This window comes from Corylus avellana, chromosome 3 (genome assembly GCF_965113065.1).
Source record: "Corylus avellana chromosome 3, dhCorAvel1.hap1.2, whole genome shotgun sequence".
Lineage (NCBI taxonomy): Eukaryota > Viridiplantae > Streptophyta > Magnoliopsida > Fagales > Betulaceae > Corylus > Corylus avellana.
The window spans coordinates 11,533,444-11,552,749 of NC_142492.1; the positions used below are offsets into that span (position 1 = coordinate 11,533,444).

General features: G+C 34.9%; 2 protein-coding genes and 1 non-coding gene across 3 annotated transcripts; 2 read left to right on the plus strand and 1 right to left on the minus strand.

Annotated features, from left to right (window-relative positions):
- Positions 1-1,381: 1,381 nt before the first annotated feature.
- LOC148586784 (uncharacterized) lies at positions 1,382-2,761 on the minus strand. The gene is made up of 4 exons (XM_088514327.1): positions 2,672-2,761; positions 1,964-2,073; positions 1,710-1,818; positions 1,382-1,666 (listed from the first exon to the last, which is right to left on the minus strand). The coding sequence occupies exons 1-4, from the start codon at positions 2,759-2,761 to the stop codon at positions 1,382-1,384; spliced, it is 594 nt and encodes a 197-aa protein (XP_088370453.1).
- Positions 2,762-11,387: 8,626 nt separating this feature from the next.
- UBC5 (ubiquitin-conjugating enzyme 5) lies at positions 11,388-14,758 on the plus strand. The gene is made up of 6 exons (XM_059588633.2): positions 11,388-11,520; positions 11,620-11,699; positions 12,284-12,398; positions 12,508-12,560; positions 12,711-12,839; positions 14,418-14,758. Exons 1-6 carry the CDS (start codon positions 11,477-11,479, stop codon positions 14,546-14,548), a joined length of 552 nt encoding a protein of 183 aa, XP_059444616.1. The 5' UTR covers positions 11,388-11,476; the 3' UTR covers positions 14,549-14,758.
- Positions 14,759-17,783: 3,025 nt separating this feature from the next.
- On the plus strand, positions 17,784-17,855 carry TRNAT-UGU (transfer RNA threonine (anticodon UGU)). Its single transcript has one exon. It is a non-coding gene; the product is annotated as a tRNA-Thr (tRNA).
- Positions 17,856-19,306: the final 1,451 nt, after the last annotated feature.

The window sequence follows — 19,306 nt, forward strand, 5'->3', positions numbered from 1 at the left end:
CACTGTTTTGGATGGTGCCAAAATGGTGAGTTTTAATCATCCGTGTCCACTGTAGGATCTAAAAATTTCGGCTGATATGATATATCGTGAAACGAACTATTTCATTTAGACTAATGGCAGTTACAAAATTTTGACGGTAGAGATTTTATTGGCATTTCGATATACCTATGGAGTAAAAATTTGAAGAAAAAAAAAAAAAAAAAACCTTAGGGATTTTTTAATTTTGGCGGGTTAACTCAGAGACTTATAATATATTTACCCTTAATTTTAACCATGAAATGACTCATCCTTATTTCACTTATGCACCGTTTTTTTTCGCCGTAAAATGTTTTACGTATTTTTGGGTGTTTGGTGTAACGTAAAATAATAGTCAGCGAAAAATATTTTCCCTTTGACCGAAAATTCTTCTTTAATTTTCAGAAAATGGTTTACGTTTTTGAAATTCATAAACCATTTTTTGAGTTTCAGCATCTCATTCTCAAATTGATGAACGCTGCCAAGACCCGCCCAAGACCCCACCAGGACTTGACCGAGACTCGCTCGAGACCCGATCGGACATGCCCGAGACCCGGTCGAGACACACCCGGACCTGCCGGGAGTTGACTTGGACCTCGGGACTCGAGCAGACCTGCCCGAGACTTAATCAAAACCCGCCCGAAACCTGAACGGACCTGTTCGAGACCTCGTTGGGACTTACCCAGAACCTACCCGAGACCCCGCCGTGACCCACTTGGAACATGAACGGGACTCGTCCAGTGTAGTGACCCAAATAATTAATTAAGCTAAGATAGCTTGGTTAGGGGTTTAATTGAACTTTTGGGGCACTAGGGATAGATGGAGGGTTATTTTGGACTCTCTAGCCGAACACTCATGTGGGGACCACACAAGCACTCGCCGTCCAACAGTACCAGTGTGCTTGTGTGGGGACTACCCTAGCGTATGTTGACTTTTGGTTGACCACTTGTGTAGGGATCAACCAAGCGTACGTTGACTTTTGGTTGACCATTGGATATTGCATGAGCGTATGACTACAACCCTAAAACCACTAGTAAACTGTCAATTGTACTGAATACCTCTCATTATGAGGGTTTCTCATATTATATAGAAATTGTCCTGCTAATTACAAGGTTGAATCTCAGGAATTAAAACAATCAAGGAGAGACTAAATAAGGAAACTATAATCGTCCTACTAATTACAAGATATCAACAGCTATAATACAAAATCATGCCATAACTAGAGAGACTAATTCTGGCTAAATATATATGTTGTATCTAACTGACATCCTCCTCAAATTGATGTTGGTCGATCAAGAAGCATCAATTTTCCCACAAGGAACTGATAGCGCTGTCGTGCCATGGCCTCCGTAAAAACGTTAGCTATCTAGGGATCAGTGGAAACATAAGGTAGAGATATAACACGAATGTCCAAGGCTTCCCGAATAGAATGACAGTCTACCTCAATATGCTTCATACGCTCATAGTAAACGAGATTAGCAGCTATTTGAATGGCATTAGTGTTATTAGCATGAAGAGGAGTTAAATCAGATTGAGAAAAACCAAGCTCAGTTAGAAGCCCACGAAGCCAGACAATCTCAAAACAAGTAGCAGACATTTCACGCCATTCGGATTCAGTAAAGGATTTAGAAATGCGAGCTTGTTTCTTACTCTTCCAAGAGATCAAAGAATATCATCAAGAAACATGCACCAACTTGTGATAGACTGCCGAGTATTAGGACATCCGGCCCAATCTGCACCACTATAAGCAACAAGGCGAAGAGGAGAGCCAGTTGGGAAGAACAACCCACGGCCAGGTGACCCCTGAAGATATCAAATGATACGGCGAACAATAGCTAAATGGAGATGGCGTGGAGTTTGCATAATCTAGCTAACTTGCTGGACAGCGAAGGAACTATCAGGTCGAGTAATAGTCAAATAGTTCAAGTTGCCTACCAACTATCGGAACATAGTAGGATCAGAAAGAAGATCACCCTTCTCACTACGATATTTCACATTGACCTCCATATGAGTATCCACCGAAGAAGAATCCTGAAGACCAGCCAGGCTAATCAAATCCTGGGTATATTTGTGTTGATTCAAGAATATACTCGAAAAATCGGTGTGCACCTCCGACCCAAAAAAATACGTAAGAAGACCAAGGTCCTTCATATGAAAAGAAGTCTAAAGATGCTGTTGGAGGTGGGCAATCAAGTTGGAGTCAGTGCTAGTAATGACAATATCATCCACATACACAAGTAAAAGAACAAGACAAGTCGGAGTCTTGCAAAGAAACAAAGAGGCGTCATTTTGGCTTTGGACAAAGGAGAAGCGAAGCAGAGTAGACCTGAACTTTTCAAACCATGCCCAGGGAGCCTGTTTTAAGCCATAGAAAGACCACTTTAGCTTACACACAGGGGAAGATGAAGAAGAAAAAAGACCCGGAGGAGGAGCCATGTAAATATCCTCTTTGAGATCACCATGAAGAAAAGCATTTTTGATGTCCATCTGCTGAAGTGGTCAGCATTGGGAGGTGGCAATAGAAATAACCATACGCATTGTAGTCATCTTCGCCACCAGAGCAAAAGTCTCCTCATAGTCCACTCCATATTCTTGCATGTTCCCTAGGGCAACTAATTGTGCCTTATACCGGTCCCAAGTCTCATCAGAAGTAAACCAATTTACAATCTATGGCTTTAACATTAGAGGGGCAATCAACCACTTCCCATGTATGATTGTCCTGGAGAGCCCGAAGATCCTCATCCATCGCTTTGCGCTAACATTCATGTTTAACAGCCTCAGAAAAGCATGTAGGGATGGAAATAGAAGACAAAGTAGCATTAAAAGAAGTATGGGAAAAACCATACCGATCAGGAGGACGTGATACTCGGGCAGATCGTCGAGGACCAGGCTCAGGAGGCATGGGAGAACCGATTGGAACTGTCTCAGATGGCAGGTCAATCTCAGGAGAAGTTGTCGGAATAGTATCGGATGAAGGTTCAGTCTCAGGAAAGGGCAAAGTCGGTAGACGTCGAGTATACACAATTTCAGGTTTGAACCGTTCAGGGAGAGGAGTCAATTCATCAAAACAAGGCAGAATACTAATCTCAAGCAATGACTCAACATGTGTAGAAAAGAAACACTCAAAGAAAACATCATTACGAGATATACGAAATTTGTTAAAACAAGGATCATAGCAAACATAACCTTTGTGGGAAATACTATAACCCATAAAGGCACATTTAACAGACTGAGCAAAAAGTTTGTGACGTTCATGAGGAGGTAAATGAACAAAACAAACACATCCAAAAGTATGCAGATTAAGATAGCTAGGGTGCTGATGATACAAACGATAATAAGGAGAATCAAAATTCAAGACCTAAGAGGGCCGTCTATTAATTAAGTAAACTACAATAGATAATGCCTCAACCCAAAATTTAGAAGGAGCAGAGGACTCAAGCAATAATGCGCACAACGTCCAAGAGATGTTGGTTCCTTTGTTTTGCCACCCCATTTTGCTGAGGGGTATAAGAACAAGAGTGCTGAGAGACACTTCCTTTGTGGTGTAAAAAATCATAAAACTCGTGGGACATGTATTTTTCACCATAATCAAACCTCAAAATATTAATATCTGTAGGAAATTGGGCCTCAATATATGCTACAAAGGTCTGAAAAATAGACAAGACCTCAGATTTGGACCGAAGAAGATAGACCCAAGTATAACGACTAAAATCCTCGATGAATGTCACAAAATATTTATATCGAGCGTGAGAAATTACAGGAGAAATGCCACATACATCACTATGCACAATATCAAAGCATTTTGCAGCACAACTACCATGAGAAGAGAACAAAAGAGTCTTACTCTTACCAAGTTTGCATACAGAACAGTCAAATGACAGATTTTTAGAAACTTGTTCTTTATTGCCTAACAAACCAGAATTTAACATATGAGAAGTTTGGATGACCCAAATGTTTGTGACATACTTCATTTTGAGTATTAACTGTCGTACAAGCCAAAAATAAACAATTAGGAATTGTACACCGGTACGTACGAGATAACGGTCATGGGCTTACTATACATGTTAATTCTATGGTTAAATGTGTGTGTGATGTGATATGTGAGCCTTGGATCCAAGGGTTATTTCATGACCCGCGCAGCCTTAACGGGCGGATCATTATAGGACATACATCATTAGTAGCGTGAGCCACCCGAGGTTAGACTCGGTCGGGCTGCTAGTGTTATGGACGGTAGCGTACAATAGTCGGGGCACCAGCATTGTATTACAAGTCCTTCGGGACAGAACCAACTCTACTAAGAAAGGGTAATATCTCGAATATACCATACAGTTGAACTATCACTAATTCTCATGATTATAGCATGTACTATATCTATACTACATTCATGGATAACTATCATACCTAAAATGTTGCATACTTTACTGAACGAAGTTCATCACTAAATGACATGGGCATTATATGCATTATTACTCACTAAGTCTTTGGACTTACCCCTTTTATTTTTCTCCTCCATTATGTATAAATTGTGCGGTTTAGTTAGAATAGAAGAGGATGGCTTCAAACAGAATAATGGTGGTGGCCTAGGACCTGATCCGGGTCATTTTTTAAGACATGGACCCGACTTGGCTAAAGTCCATGTGGGACGATAGAGGAACCCCACAGGCAAAGATGATGGAGATAATGATCATGCTAGCACTATTTAAACTTAGGCGTTGATTTTGTTATCTTATGTTCAGACAATTATATTATGGCATGTAATCTATTTTGATATTCGGTCTTTGACCGGTACATTTGAGAATCTATTTATGCTATGGTGTTTATCTTTACTTTGGTTGTTATGATTGTGGTGTTTAGTTATTGTTTCTCTATTCCTGTAGTTAAAGTCTTCCGTTGTATTCTCTCGTTTAGGAGATGTTAAGATCTCTGAGTCTTGTCTAGTGAGGGATAAGGCTCAGAGAAATACCATGAGATCAATTACCAGTTAATTAATTTTCACATGGCGTTACACCTAGAACCTGCCAAGGACCCGCCCGGGACCTCATCGGGACTCACCCAGGACCTGCTCAGGACCACGTCAGGACTTGACTAGGACCCACCCGGGATCCAACCGAAACTACCCTAGACTCTGTCGGAACTCACTCGGGACCTGTCCATAACCCTTTCGGGACCCTACTAGGACTTGATCGGGACCTCGCCGGGACCCAATGTCGAAAAATATTTTCGGCAGAAAACATTTTCTTGGAAAATGATTTCTGGTATTTGACATGTATGGAAAATTAGGCGGGGTCTTGATTGAGTTTCGATATTTGGTGCACATAAAATCATATTAAATTCTAAATTACGAAAATGTCCATGTTGGGTCCTGGGCAGGTCCCAATAGGGTCTAGGTGGGGTCCGGGCGAGTCGCAGTGGGGTTCGTGCGGGACTCGATTATGACACCTCTAAGACTTGGTCGAGACATTTTCGTAATTTAACGTTTAATATGATTTAATATATATATATTTGTGATTTTTCGTATGCGCCAAACACCGTAAAATGTTTTTCAAGAAATTATTTTTCGTAAAAAATATTTTTTGACAGAAAGTATTTTATGCCGAAACAAATAGAGTCCTAATTTCAAGTGAAATGAAGAGAATCCGTATTTAGTATAGAAAGGGAATGGTTATTGACTTTTTATTGCATATACTTCCACCCTTTCAAAAGGAACCCAACCGCCCCCTCCTCCGACCGTCGCTGGTCATCCCCTTGCTTTACCATAACCCCGCCCCACCCTCCAATTGCACTAGTCCCCTCCAATGTTGCAGACTCCCAACAACTCTCCCCCCATAATCTCAACAAGATTAGTGGGTAAAGGGAGACGAAATTAGAAACAATAATGATGCTGCAAATGTCAAAAAGTGTTGGCTTTCATATGAGTAGGCTTTTGCCCCCGTAATGTTTTTTGGACATTTGTGCATTAGATTACTAGGAAATGGATGAAAGACGAGCAATCCTAGGAATCTGTGCACACCGACCGAAAGCCCTAGAGATTACAAGGTTCACTTTACTTTTCCCATCAAACAAACAAAAAATAATATTCTATAATATGATGCCGACTCATTTCTATATATATTCATTCAACAAAGTTTGGGAACCTTAAAATTGACACAAATGTCATGCCTGAGTTATGCCACGCCCACCTCGTTTAGAAAACCCAGAAAAAGTAGCGTGCTTGACAGGATCATCGGTAATGATGAACACCCAAAACCCTTTATTTTATTCATTAAAAATAAATAAATAAAAACATTTTTATACATAAATTTTATTTCAAATTTAATAATTCTAATTTTTAATTAAAAATATATGTGAGAATTATATTAATTTATTTTTATTTATTAATGTAATTAGGGGGTTGCTTTTGTTTCGGTTTGAAATAACATTCTAATGTCATGTAATTGTGAAAACTGTTTTTGTGTTTTTATGAATATTTTGTGTTTAGGTTGTTTGTTAATTTTTGTTTTAAAAATATAAAACAAAAATTTTTAACAACTCCAAAAATAGATGTCAAAGACTAATTTTTATTATCATATTATTTAATTATATGATAGCCGTATAAAAATATTCAAAATAACATTATTCTTTTATTATTACTCGTGATTAAACTAATAAAGAGAGCATCGGCAGCACGAAAATGAGATGAGAGAAAGATTGTTGGATGAATAATAGACGTACAAGCAAGAAAATGGAATCTCACTGGTACAAGAAAATTATCTCAATATTTAATTTCCATTTGTGGGGTACAACGAGTGATGCTCCCATAATATATTATATGGTATAGTTTTCATTTATCCACCTCCTTTCTAACCTTTTTTTTAATTTTTTTTTAAGTGTAATGCTTAATATTATACTTTATTATATGACAATGTTCATTAGTTCTTGAATCAGTTCTTTAAAAAAATAAAAAAATAAAAAAATTTGAAGATGAATAGCCGGGACAAGTACTATCATGTCAATCCAGTAAGATGAAAGCGTGGTATAGTATGTAGTATTACTTTTTTTTTTCATCCCCATAAATACCAAGAGATTAATTTTTTTTTTTTTTTTTTTGACGGGAATTTTTTAGAATTCATTGATAAAATATCGAGAGCATAAAATCGCTTACATCACAGAGCATAAAGCTCTAATAAAACATAGCAAAAAGCTATGAAATTACAAAGTCATAGATACAATAAAAAAATTCTTACAATCAAATCATATGTATGACATCAGCTTCCGCTAACTCATGTACAACTTCAATTATGAAATCGATCTGCTCCGGACAGACTAGATCTAAGACATGGGTAACCCCCACTCACTTGAGTCGGACTCAATCACTCCTTGAGAAATATTAGGCCATATTTCCAAGAGACGCCCAATACCAAGAGATTAAATTAACATAAGATGTCGACAGACCATCTCTGTAATTAATGAAATGATTAAGCAGTGGGCTGATTTTAGTGTTAGCTTTCAAATCCTAGAAAGAGAGCAGCGCAAATAGAGCATAGTAGAATGGTGGGAGGGAGTTACGACTCCCTCCTCCCCGCCCCCTTTCTCTTTCCCCCTTGCCTGTAATTTTTTCCGCCTCCATCGTAGATCGATCAGGACGCGTGTGTTAATGGTTCTCGGGTTGTTTTCTAGCGGTGCATGGCTGGATGGCGGTGGCATGTGGAACGCGTGAGGGTTTGTTGGGTTTTGTTATTATATTTTCGTTGTTTTAAAATAAGAATGTATTCACACTAGATACGCTTTTAGTAGTGATCTATGGGGTTGAGTTTTATTTGTTTTCTTGAATCTTTAAGAATAACGAAATTGGTTTCCTGTCGGTCTTTTGTTTTCTTATGGTTAATTTTATGAGAGCAAATCATAGATCGATGATCGAGGAGTTATCAAGTACAAAGAAAAATTGTCACTATGGTAAAAGCAGCAAAGGAGATTGCGATTGATAAAGCACTAGTAGCGGAGATAAAAAAGCCAGATAATCATGAACTTGGCAGCGGATAGAGACGTGATTTGTTAGAATTTGCTATAGATATGAAATTGTTTGATACAGTGATTTTTCATAGATATTGTCTTATAATAGATTGAGAAATTATTGTGTATGTTATAGATAATATTTGACTTGTAAAGATTTTCGATTATATCTTATTGTTATATCAATGAAGAGATAATTCGTTAAAAAATAAAAATTAAATGATTAAGCAACAAAAATTGACTTTTTAATTTAATTATTTAATAGCCAACATTTTAACTATTCACTCTTAATTATTTAACTAATTATAAACTGTACATTAATTATAAATAAAAATTGTTAGTAAAAACTATAGTATTTCTGGTAAATATCTTTTGCCTTAATCTATGGCTATGTCTACGTCACTCATGGCTTTTTAAAATGAAAGAAGTCCTATGATAATGTCAAAACGTAGGACTCACGACTCACCCAACTTGTCAATTGGATATTAATGGCATTACAATCTATGAAAATGGCCAAAATCTAATACCCACACCACATGTGGATCCTTTGCTTTTATCTAAAGCTTTACCATTCAATACCCACACACCTCATCTCTTTTCCCTCTATTGATTCTTTTTTTTTTTTCTTTTTTTTTTTTTTTTCTACTTTTGTAACATGCTCCAATCATTTTGTTCAATAAGGAAATTAACTAAATGTGCCATATCTTACCAAACTTTAAATTACGAATAATGTTAGAAATTATATTTTTATTTTATTGATATTAGTATGGTAATGATAATCAGCTTTCAGATAAGTTTTTGTTAAAAAAAAAAAAAAAAAAAAAAGTTTTTTAAAAAAATCTAAGGCTACCATGGTAGGATGTGATAGTGTTGAGTAGGGATGGTAATTTGTATTCACGTGTTGTGTTTAGATTGTGTTAAAGTATGGATATAAGACCATATAGGTCAATCTTAACAAAGTTCATTTAATTGAATGAATTAGACTTATAAATTATAATTCGTTAATTTTGTGTTGGGTTCGCAGGTCGTGTAAACAAATTGTCAACCATAAATACCACATGTCATTCGGTTCGTGTCGAGACGCGAGTATAAGAATACATATGTCAACCATAACCCGACACATTTAATTAAATAGATTAAACTTATCAACCATAACTCGTTAATTTCGTGTCGAATTCGTGAGTCGTGTAAAAACTTGTCAATTCTAGTAGTGAAATAAAAATATAGTTTCTAACATTACTTTTAAATTATTATATGGTACTTATGAGTGTTATAGGGGTACTACAAAATTTTATTACAAGTTACAAACTAAACTAACTTAACAATGTCACATCAATTTGTAAATTCATTTAATACTTATTATATTAACAGCTAAACAATTATATTCGATTGTGTCTGCCGTGACAACGCCATAAAACTACGCCATAAAACTACCGCATCAATTATATATAAACCAATTTTAAGCATAATGTTCGATTTTTCCATCATCACTGCGTTATATTCTGTCATGATTGCTTAATGTTAATACCATCATAACGTTGTGCGAATTCAATGCCTAGCTCTGCAACTTCACCTACTCAAACAAGTTGATATAAAAAAACCCAAATGGAAACAAAAAGGCTTTTCTTTTTTTTTCCTAAGCAAATCAAAAGGGCAAATAAGTCCTAAAATAGCACTTGATTTTTTTAAAATTTTTTTTTTTAACCACGACTAACTAAGATTTAGTTGAAACTTCAATATCATAAAATAGTTGAGAGATAAAAATGTGACGTCTAACATTTTTGTTATGCTTCAAAAACATTAGGATCTTAAAAGGTTGGGAAATTAGGTCATTAACCTCTTGTGCTTTTGGTTATTGATTTAAAATTATAGTTTTTATTTTTAATAAATTTAAGACATGAGTTTAAGTACATTATAAATTAACATTTCTCAAAAATAAATAAATAAATATTTAACAGAAATATGTGTGATCGAAAATGGTATCATGCCAAATGCCACTCTACTAATATATATATTTTAAATAGCATTAGGTTGCTCGCGGCTACCATCTTTAAGCCACTAAGTTTGGGATAGTCGTGAGTTAGGGTCCGTTTGGGATTAAAGTTTTAATAAGTGCTACTTTAAAATTTGCGTTTTTAAAATCGCTACTTTTTAAAATTGCAAAGGTGTTTGGTAAAACATGTTAAAAAATATTTTTTATGCGAAATCATAATTTTGGTTTAAATTCGCACTTTTTCAAATAAGCACCCCTTAGCCTGCTTATAGAAATCGCGAATTTTTTTTCTTCATATTTTAGATTAAATGCTTTTTAAATCGCAATACCAAATGCCTTACGTTTTGCAATATTTTTTAAAAACGTAAATTATTTTTGCAAAATCGCAATCTCAAACATACTCTTAACCTACAATGATTTATTTTTAAAATTTTTTTTATTATAAGGACATAATAATATTTTTCACACTAATTTCTATTACTTATTCGATGTAAAATTTAACAAAAGTCTTAAATTTATAATAAACTTAAACTCAAATCTTAAATCTATCAAATTGAAAACTAGTCTTAAAGTCAAATTGAAATAAAAACAGAGAGAAGTGTAATATTATATACATTCTCACTCCTTAATGTGGCTTTAAAAATTATTATTGAATTTACTATGAAATAAATTTTGATTTAATGATAATTTTAAAAGTCGTATAAAAAATGTAGCATTTCTCTAAGAAAAACAAATTGGTGAAACTTTTCTATCTCTCTTTATTCCTGTCATGCAATGAGTATTGAATTTTTTTTTTAATCAAAATTATTTTTTCTAAAAAAATATTTCTCTCTCTATTTTTTTTTTAATCATCTAACCTATTTGGTTGGGAACCATCACCTAAGGCTATTTAAACTTAATTCTAAAAGATAATATTATTGTGTTGTGTCACATCTTATAACATCAACATAAAAAAAGTCATACAAGTGTATTTGTTATTTAAATAAAAAATCTCTTTTTATTTTATTTATTTATTTATCCGCACAAAAAAGGAGAGAAGAAGATTTGAAATAGTGACATCCGCTTTATTAGACGTGGTCTTAGCCGATTGAGCTACCTCTTAGGGACAAATCAAAAATTGCTTTTTAAGTATAATATATAGATTCTGATAAAAATAAATAATTTACCATTTTTCCAAATTTAGAATTAAATTACCCTAAATCTTTGTAACTTTTTGACCTCCAGAGGTTATAATAGAAATATATTCTATTTATATATTATAACAGTAAATCCTTTTTCACTGCCGAAACTTTTTACTTCGACTATTTGCGTAGACATATAAATAGTCTTCCTTTCACTCAATGATGTCTGAACCGCTTTAATTGTTTTGTGGAAAGCGCTCGATATCTCTTACAACCTACACAAGTTTCTCAGCCTCTCAACAAATCCCACGACCCAGAAAAGTAAAAAGCAAAAAAATACAAAAAAAAAAAAAAAAAAATGTCTTCCCCAAGTAAACGCCGAGAAATGGATTTGATGAAACTGTGAGTTTTCTAACTTCATGTTTTTAAATTTATTTATGAGATTTTGGGTTATTTATTTTGTTTTGTTTTTGCGTTTTTGGTTTGATTATTGTGAACTAGGATGATGAGTGATTACAAGGTGGAGATGATCAATGATGGCATGCAAGAGTTCTATGTGGATTTCCATGGGCCTAAAGACAGTAAATCTTCCTTACCCATATCGATTTTTTTTTTCTTTTGATTTTCAAAGTGATCTATATGTCTGTCTTTGTATAAAGTTGAGCTATTTTTTTTTCTTTGTTTTTTCGTGAATTTGGTTGATTCTGTATTTCAACTGTGTTGACCACGGAAAAATATGTTGCTGGGTTTTTTATTTACCCTTGATTTGGATAGACATACAATAGTTTCTGACCATGTTTCTGAACTGTTGAACTTCATTATGGTGTTGGATTGATCCTTCAATTTTTATTTATTTTTAATCCGGTTCTGGGTATTAATTTTAGTTTTTGATTTGAGTCATTTTGACCATGATATATGTTTGAATAAGAACACTTCTATCTCAATCCAGACTGGGATGTGAATTGTGTAAGTTAAGCTTCATTTTTTGCCAGTACTTGTTGATAAATGGGCGGCAAGGTGGTTGTTCACTTATTTTTCTCAATGAAGAGAAATTTATTGGTATTTTTGCTTTTGAGTATGAAATATGAACACAAGAAGGGGTTTTTCTTTTTCTTTATCTTTTTCTTCTTTTTCCTTTTTATTTTTTTATTTTGGAATATGGCAGGTCCTTATCAGGGTGGTCTGTGGAGGATAAGAGTGGAGCTACCGGATGCTTATCCTTATAAATCTCCATCTATTGGCTTTGTCAACAAAATCTACCACCCAAATGTTGATGAGATGTGAGTTTGCGGATGCTGAAAACTCAGTAATTTGGTTCTTCTGAGCAGTATTATGCTCTTTTGTGCAATATGCAAACTGATATACGAGTGTTATAATCCTGCATTTCAGGTCTGGCTCAGTTTGTTTAGATGTTATCAACCAGACCTGGAGCCCCATGTTTGGTAAGCCACTGCATTGTCTTTCTTCTATTCATAATTATGAAGAGCTCCTAAATTATTATTTCATCCATAGATTGTTCCATATTTCATTATTAGTGCTGCTACCTTCAGAAGCTGACAATTATTTGTTTTCCATTTTAAAACCGTTCACAGATCTGGTTAATATCTTTGAAGTGTTTCTTCCGCAACTTCTTTTGTATCCCAACCCATCAGATCCATTGAATGGAGAAGCTGCTGCTCTAATGATGCGTGATCGTGCTACTTATGAAGTAAGAGTGAAAGGTAGTAATCCTTCTCAAGCTTTGGTAACCTAAGTACCCACAGTTGCAGTTAGTCATAATATTATATATTTCTCGGCTCCCTAGTTGTGTATATAAGAATATTTGGAAATTATGAATCTGGGAGGTTAGGACATGTGATTTGTGTTGTATGTCAAGCAAAACAACTTTCCCTGCTGCATCTGTGCTTATATCTCCGTTTGCGAGGACATTAATGGTACCAAAGATCTTGTACTTCATTGGTTGTCGAACTCATCAATTCAAGCTCAATTGCTGTTGAACTCCCCTGCCAACATCTATTCATTCTGCATCTGCAGTTTTAAGTTACATGTCACCCTAATTGAGTTTACAAACTTCACCGTGAACCATTTGGCTGTAAAATTTGGCCCTTTTTTTTAAAAAAAAAAAAAATTATGTGTACCCTTTTGTATTCTTTCCAAGATGTTTGAATTTATGTGTTCTGATAGCAAGTATGATCCATCTCAGTAGGATTTTAGGATTCTAGGGGTGCAATTTCACTCAAGAACAGTTACATATCCACATTAGGAATCAAGTCAAAAAGTTCCAATTTATTGGATCCACTTGAGATGTGGCAGTGTTTCTTGTCTTCCTCCCATGGTTGTTGGCTTTGCATGGGTAGGTGCATCTCAAGACGGTGGTATCTATCAAATCTGACTTTCCAGGGTTCCAAATGTAAAATGAAACAGCCTTTGCTACTTTCAATGCTTTATCAAGCTGCCTATTTGCAAATTCTGGTATACATTGGTTTGATGAGTACCTATTCCGAAACTTCATAAAAAGTTGATAAATTTAGAATAGAGTTAAAGATCTTTCTTTGGAGTTGAGCTATTATTGCCCGTTTCTCGGTGATTGTTAGGAGTTACTAAGAGTGGACACTACTGAGTATACTTCCATTGGGTCAGTTGCAAAGAAAAGGAGATAGTGAACTTTGGAACTGTTGTGAACTGTTTTAACTTATAAAAGCATTGAAGATCAATCTCATGGCCTCTTTGGATATAATATTTTCAAAGAAGTTTTTTACTCACTATGTTGTAAGATAATTCAAGGTAAGGCGATGCTGTACTTCATATTGCATGAGGAGGGCTGCAGGTTTATGACTTGTTGGCCTGTGGAAAAACTTTCAAGATGGCCACTTCTTTGTTCACTCTAGCCGTCAGATGATTCTGATAAATGGTGAGAATATTACTTTTGCCACTCAATGGAACTGTAAACATCCAACCATTTAGAAGAGAGTGTGAGCCCCAGAGGCATTGCATGGATGCTGGTAAAACTAGCTCATTGGCTGTTCCATTTGGGACCTAAATTTTTCCTTGGATAGTGGCTCTACTAATTCTGGTTTTTGGACTTCGCAAGTAGATTAAAGCTTAAATTTGTTTTCTCTATGGATCTGAGACTTGTTTCTTAGCTTATTCGGGATGAAAAATGTGAACCGAAGGTTTCAAAAAAGAAGTTTCTTACTTATTGGTCTAAGAATGTTTAATTATATGTTTTTTGGCAACTAATCTTGGTTATTACTTGCTGAAAATGCAGAACTGTTGCTAATAATTTTCTTATTTTGCAGAGTATTGTGAGAAGTATGCCAAGCCAGAAGATATAGGGGCTGCTCCAGAGGAGAAATCTAGCGATGAGGAACTGAGTGAAGGTGATTATGCCTCCAGTGATGAGGCAATCGCTGGCCAAGCTGATCTTTAGGCGCATAAATGCCTGGCCCAACAAATCCACTTGTTTGTACATGATATTCAAACTCCTGGAAAATGAAACCAACCAAAAAACTGAAAGGCTTGCAGGAAAAGTCCCTGCCCCTGCTGTCTCTATTTTCCATGTAAATTATTCAACTATGATTAAATGTTTCAAAAATTCATTTACTGTTAGACTAAAAAGCAGGCACTCTTTTTCTCCACATGTGCATGCATTTATTTATACATATTGACTTATCTGGCCCAAAATGGCTTGCATTAGTGCCTGAGAAAGAAGCTATTGGTTCATAAAGTTTCACATTGGTTTAGCTCATAGAAGAGTTCATGAACCCCTGGCAAATTGCATGTGAGTAGCTTGTTACCAATGTTTTTGTTGTGAACATAATTTCCTTCTCTTTTGCTTGGATGATAATATGGGATGCCAGTGACCATGGATTTCAAATTCTCTTGCATCACCTGCATACATAACAAGCAAAGAGGGTTTGATGTGGAGAGAGTAAATATATGGGGCTTAATATTGGTGACCTATCAAGTCTAGGGTACACTTTTGGGTGGTGACTAAGAGCATTTCCAGTAGCTTCCTCGTCATCTTCCCTATATTTAATGATCCAAATTACTTTTTGCTTCTCTATGTCAAAATACACCACAATAGTTTCCTTTAATCATTTTCTATATCATTAAAATATTATTTTTTATATTTTACTTTTTTTATTTTATTCTTTTAATTTATTAAACAAACTTTCTCTCTCTCCCTCATACTTCTTCCCGTAGCCATCTTCTTCTTCCAAGGGTTTGTCAATCAGATTACCCAGATCAGAAACTCTAGTCCACAAAATAGCATCATCACTGCACTCTCCCTCTTTTATTTTTGTTTCAATTGATCAGACCCAAAACCCCAACCTCGTCGATAAAGCTAACTTTTTTATCAAACCTCGTTATCACTAATTTCTCGGATCACAACCAACCAAAATAAACAATCAAAATCCCAACAAAGCACAATCGGATGGAAATGAAAAGAGGCGAGATGATGATGATGAAGACGACGTATAGATCGGGTTGGTTTAGCTTTGCCCAGAGGGCTAGTTCAGATTTGCCCAGGCGCTGCCCACTGCACAATGACGGTGGCTCAACCACCGTTCTTCAATCTCTCTCTCGGCTTGAACAGAACGATCACCATTCTCTCTCAATCTCGAACTTTCTCTCTTTTCGGTCTCCTCCCTACCTTGTGTAGAACATGGATGAAAGTTGAGAGGTTGAAGAAGATGGAATTTTGATGTTTTGCAGAGAGGGATGGTGTGTTGACATGAAAGAGAAAGATGATGAGAGGCGTGCGTAGAGAGAAAAGAGTTTTTTCTTCAATTTAATAAGCATCTGGATCGCTACAGTGGAACCCAAAACATTGGGTTCTACTGTAGCAGCTGATGGTTTAAGGAAGCATATAGGGAGTCTGCTGTGGGATTTTTTTGTAATTTTTTGAGCATATTCCCTAAACTTATAGAACAGACTCCCTTATAGGGAGTCTGCTGGGAATGCTCTAAGCAAATTGGACGTGTCATTGTGCAATTCAAGTTAAGGAATTATGTCTACTTTTCCAACGGTATGGATCAATTTGTTTTTTTGGCATATCTTAACGAGTGATTTATCTTTTTTTTTAAATTTTAGAGAACTATTTGTCACAACTCCAAACCATAGAAACCTGAAGTGCATTTTTCCCTATTACTATTTTATGGAAGAGTGGGAAGTTACAAAACAATAACACAAATTCCTAAAGACTTGCAACAAATCAGAAATACAAGTACTAAGAAAACACATACCAAGAAAACACAAAGAACCAAAAAGCCTACATGAAGAAGAAAACTACAAATTCCTAAAAATGCTTTCATGACCACACCACAAGAGCTATTTATTTTTTTTCTTCTGGCAGGTGGTATGTTCATCTGCTTATGTGTCTACCATGCTTCTCGATGTCTTTTATTATTGTTGTTAATTGTCAAAACTCTTGTTTGCTTTTCGCCGACAAAGTTTGAGGTAGCAGATTCTTTACGACTATTGATGGATTTGGTTTTTGCAAAGGGTTCACCAAGCTTCTTGTCTGTTCTTCAATCTTCCACGGCGTTAATTATCTTTTTGTATTCTTCTTCGCACAGAGAGGGTGAAGAAATAAGACTTTGGCTTTCAACTAGCAAAAGTAGTTACACTATGTCATTAGCTAACAACTCCAATTCATATGGTAAATTAAGATTTTTTATTGTTATCATATTCTTAAGCAATTTTTCAACTTGTTCGAGTTGCTCTGGACTCCGAAAAAAATCAATTGGAACTTCAATAACGAATAGCCTTTTACCATTTGTTACCATGAACTCTTAAAAGGTGACTCTTTAATTTATTTAGCTTGATCAGAGAGAATAACTAAGCTTTGAGCCTGATAATCCATGTTGGTACCATATCTTTCTTTATTGAACTCTTCTTCTCTTGTGGGTACCACATCTGATATGGCTGGAAAGAAAATTCTGTGACTTTCTATTCAACTAAACGTGTTATTTAGAGGGTGAAGTATTTTCCGCACTTCAAATTTCTCACTAGATAAGAAAGTAATGTTCTTATCATGGCTGAAAATTGCCAGCATTGATCTTTTGCTAGGGCTTGAAAAATCACTTGGTAGTGATTCCCATTCAATATCTTCAGTAAACCAATCTTGATGATTGATGAGAACTATCAGCTTTGAGATTCCTTCATGCATATTGATTTTTGATGGTTGTGATTTAAGACCTTTTTTATTTTGACATCTTGTTCTTCAAGTTTTTCTTGAATCATTTGAAGAACATCATGGGGAAGTAAATATTTTGCTTTTTCAAACAAAAAGATTCTTCTTGCTTTTTTAAATTCTGAATCTAAAATCTCGTTGTCTAGAAGATCAATTATACAAACAAAATTATTTACTTTAGGGAAATTTCTTTCTTCGTCTCATCTCATTTGTTATCTGGTCAGATATTTTTTTTCCACCAAACAACTCATCTTTTGACTAACTTTAATTATGAAACAAATGAAGAGGAAGATAATCAATCTTCAAATTCTTCCCACATTGCTAATGTAGTAGGTGAAAATGAAAATGAAAGAAAATAATTCTTCAAAAAAAAAGAGAAAAATAATTTGGAATTTGGGGAATTATTGTATAGAAAAGAAGAAGACATAAAATCCATAGGTAATTTACGAGAATCTTCGGCATGGAAGCCCTTATAGCTCAGTGGTAGAGCGTCAGTCTTGTAAACTGAAGGTCCGTAGTTCGATCCTGCGTGAGGGCACTTCTTTTCATTAGTAGTATTTGTACGAAGCCAATTTCTTTCTGAACTCTTTTTTGATGACGTGGTAATTGTACACGTACACGGTGCACCACTATAAAGGAATCCCTAAATCCCAATCAGTTTTTTTTTTTTTTTTTTTTTTTGGGGTGATTTCACATTTTAAAAGTACTTTCTTTTAAAATTTTTTATTACTAATTTTAAGAAGAATGTATTTTCAATTTTGAAAAGTTTTTAGAATCATTATTCAAACCGGTATCAAATCATGCTTTAAATTTTGGTTTTAAATGAGTGGTTAAGTTGAAACTTAGGTTTTCATGGAATTTGAATTTAGTTCTTATGTTTCTAATTTTTAAAAATAAGGTCCTTAGAATTTTCCCTTGTTTTGAAATATGTTATTCTTACTTTCAAAGTTAACCGTTTACCATCTACTACGCATGTCTCATTTAATATGTGAGTGTCAACATCAATAATTAACTCCCGGCGGATTCCAGTGCAAGTCCAGGGTAGGTCCTTACAGGGTCTGTCGATTTATGAATGAAATGTTTAAACTCGAAAAATTGTTTATAGTTTTCAAAAATAAAAACCATTTTTCAAAAATTAAAGAAGAATTTTCGGTCCAAAGAAAAATATTTTCCGTTAACTATTATTTTACATCGCACCAAACACTCAAAAATACAAAAAATATTTTTTAAAAATCATTTTACAGCGAAATAAATGGAGCATAATATTTATTAAGAAAAAAAATCTAGTCCCATTTTGAGACATTCGACACCTTCCACATCTGGCACATCACCATCCTCAAAAAAAGTAAACACCTTTTGCCTAGCCACCATCTGTCTTTTTCTATCAACGTGGCGCAGTTCTATTGGAAAGAAAGGACCGGTACTATGAATAGAATCTTGATTGATTGCAGAGGAACGAAACCCTTCTTTAGCCTCGTACTGTAGAAATGGTCCAAATGGAAGGGAAACCCAAAACTAAGTTTGAAAAGTAATTTTAGTCCAAGAAAGGAAATGCAAATCTGGGATGGTACCACAATGACACGTGGATCCCATGTACTGGTGGTCCCCACTATTGTTTTGCTTCAATAGTTTAGTAAGAAATTTAAAACCCCATCTTTGGCATTCACTACAAGATTATATAAGTACTTTCAATTATTCACTTTTCACTCATTACATTACACTGAAAAAGTTTGGAATTTTATAATTTTTTACAAATTTACACGACAGTTTACATTTTAGTGATTGACATAATAAATATTACATAAAGCCACATCTATCGCATTAGTTTGTAAAAATAATAAATATCATATAGTCCATATTTTAGTAATTGGCGTAATAGATATCACATGAACTGACGTATCAGTTTGTAATGAAGTAAATATTAAGTAGAGTATCATGTATATCATGTTAGTTTGTAAAAGTAATAAATATCATACCTTCTATATTTTA

Bases quoted from the DNA above. Each gene is read 5' to 3' on its own strand.
- LOC148586784 (XM_088514327.1), bottom strand. From the start codon at position 2,761: ATGGATGAGGATCTTCGGGCTCTCCAGGACAATCATACATGGGAAGTG. The intron at 2,074-2,671 runs GTTTACTTCTGA...AAATATACCCAG, and splicing joins AAGCCATAGATTGTAAATTG to GATTTGATTAGCCTGGCTGG. The intron at 1,819-1,963 runs GTTCCGATAGTT...TGATATCTTCAG, and splicing joins CTTCTTTCTGATCCTACTAT to GGGTCACCTGGCCGTGGGTT.
- UBC5 (XM_059588633.2), top strand. From the start codon at position 11,477: ATGTCTTCCCCAAGTAAACGCCGAGAAATGGATTTGATGAAACT. The intron at 11,521-11,619 runs GTGAGTTTTCTA...ATTGTGAACTAG, and splicing joins GAAATGGATTTGATGAAACT to GATGATGAGTGATTACAAGG. The intron at 12,840-14,417 runs GTAGTAATCCTT...CTTATTTTGCAG, and splicing joins TTATGAAGTAAGAGTGAAAG to AGTATTGTGAGAAGTATGCC.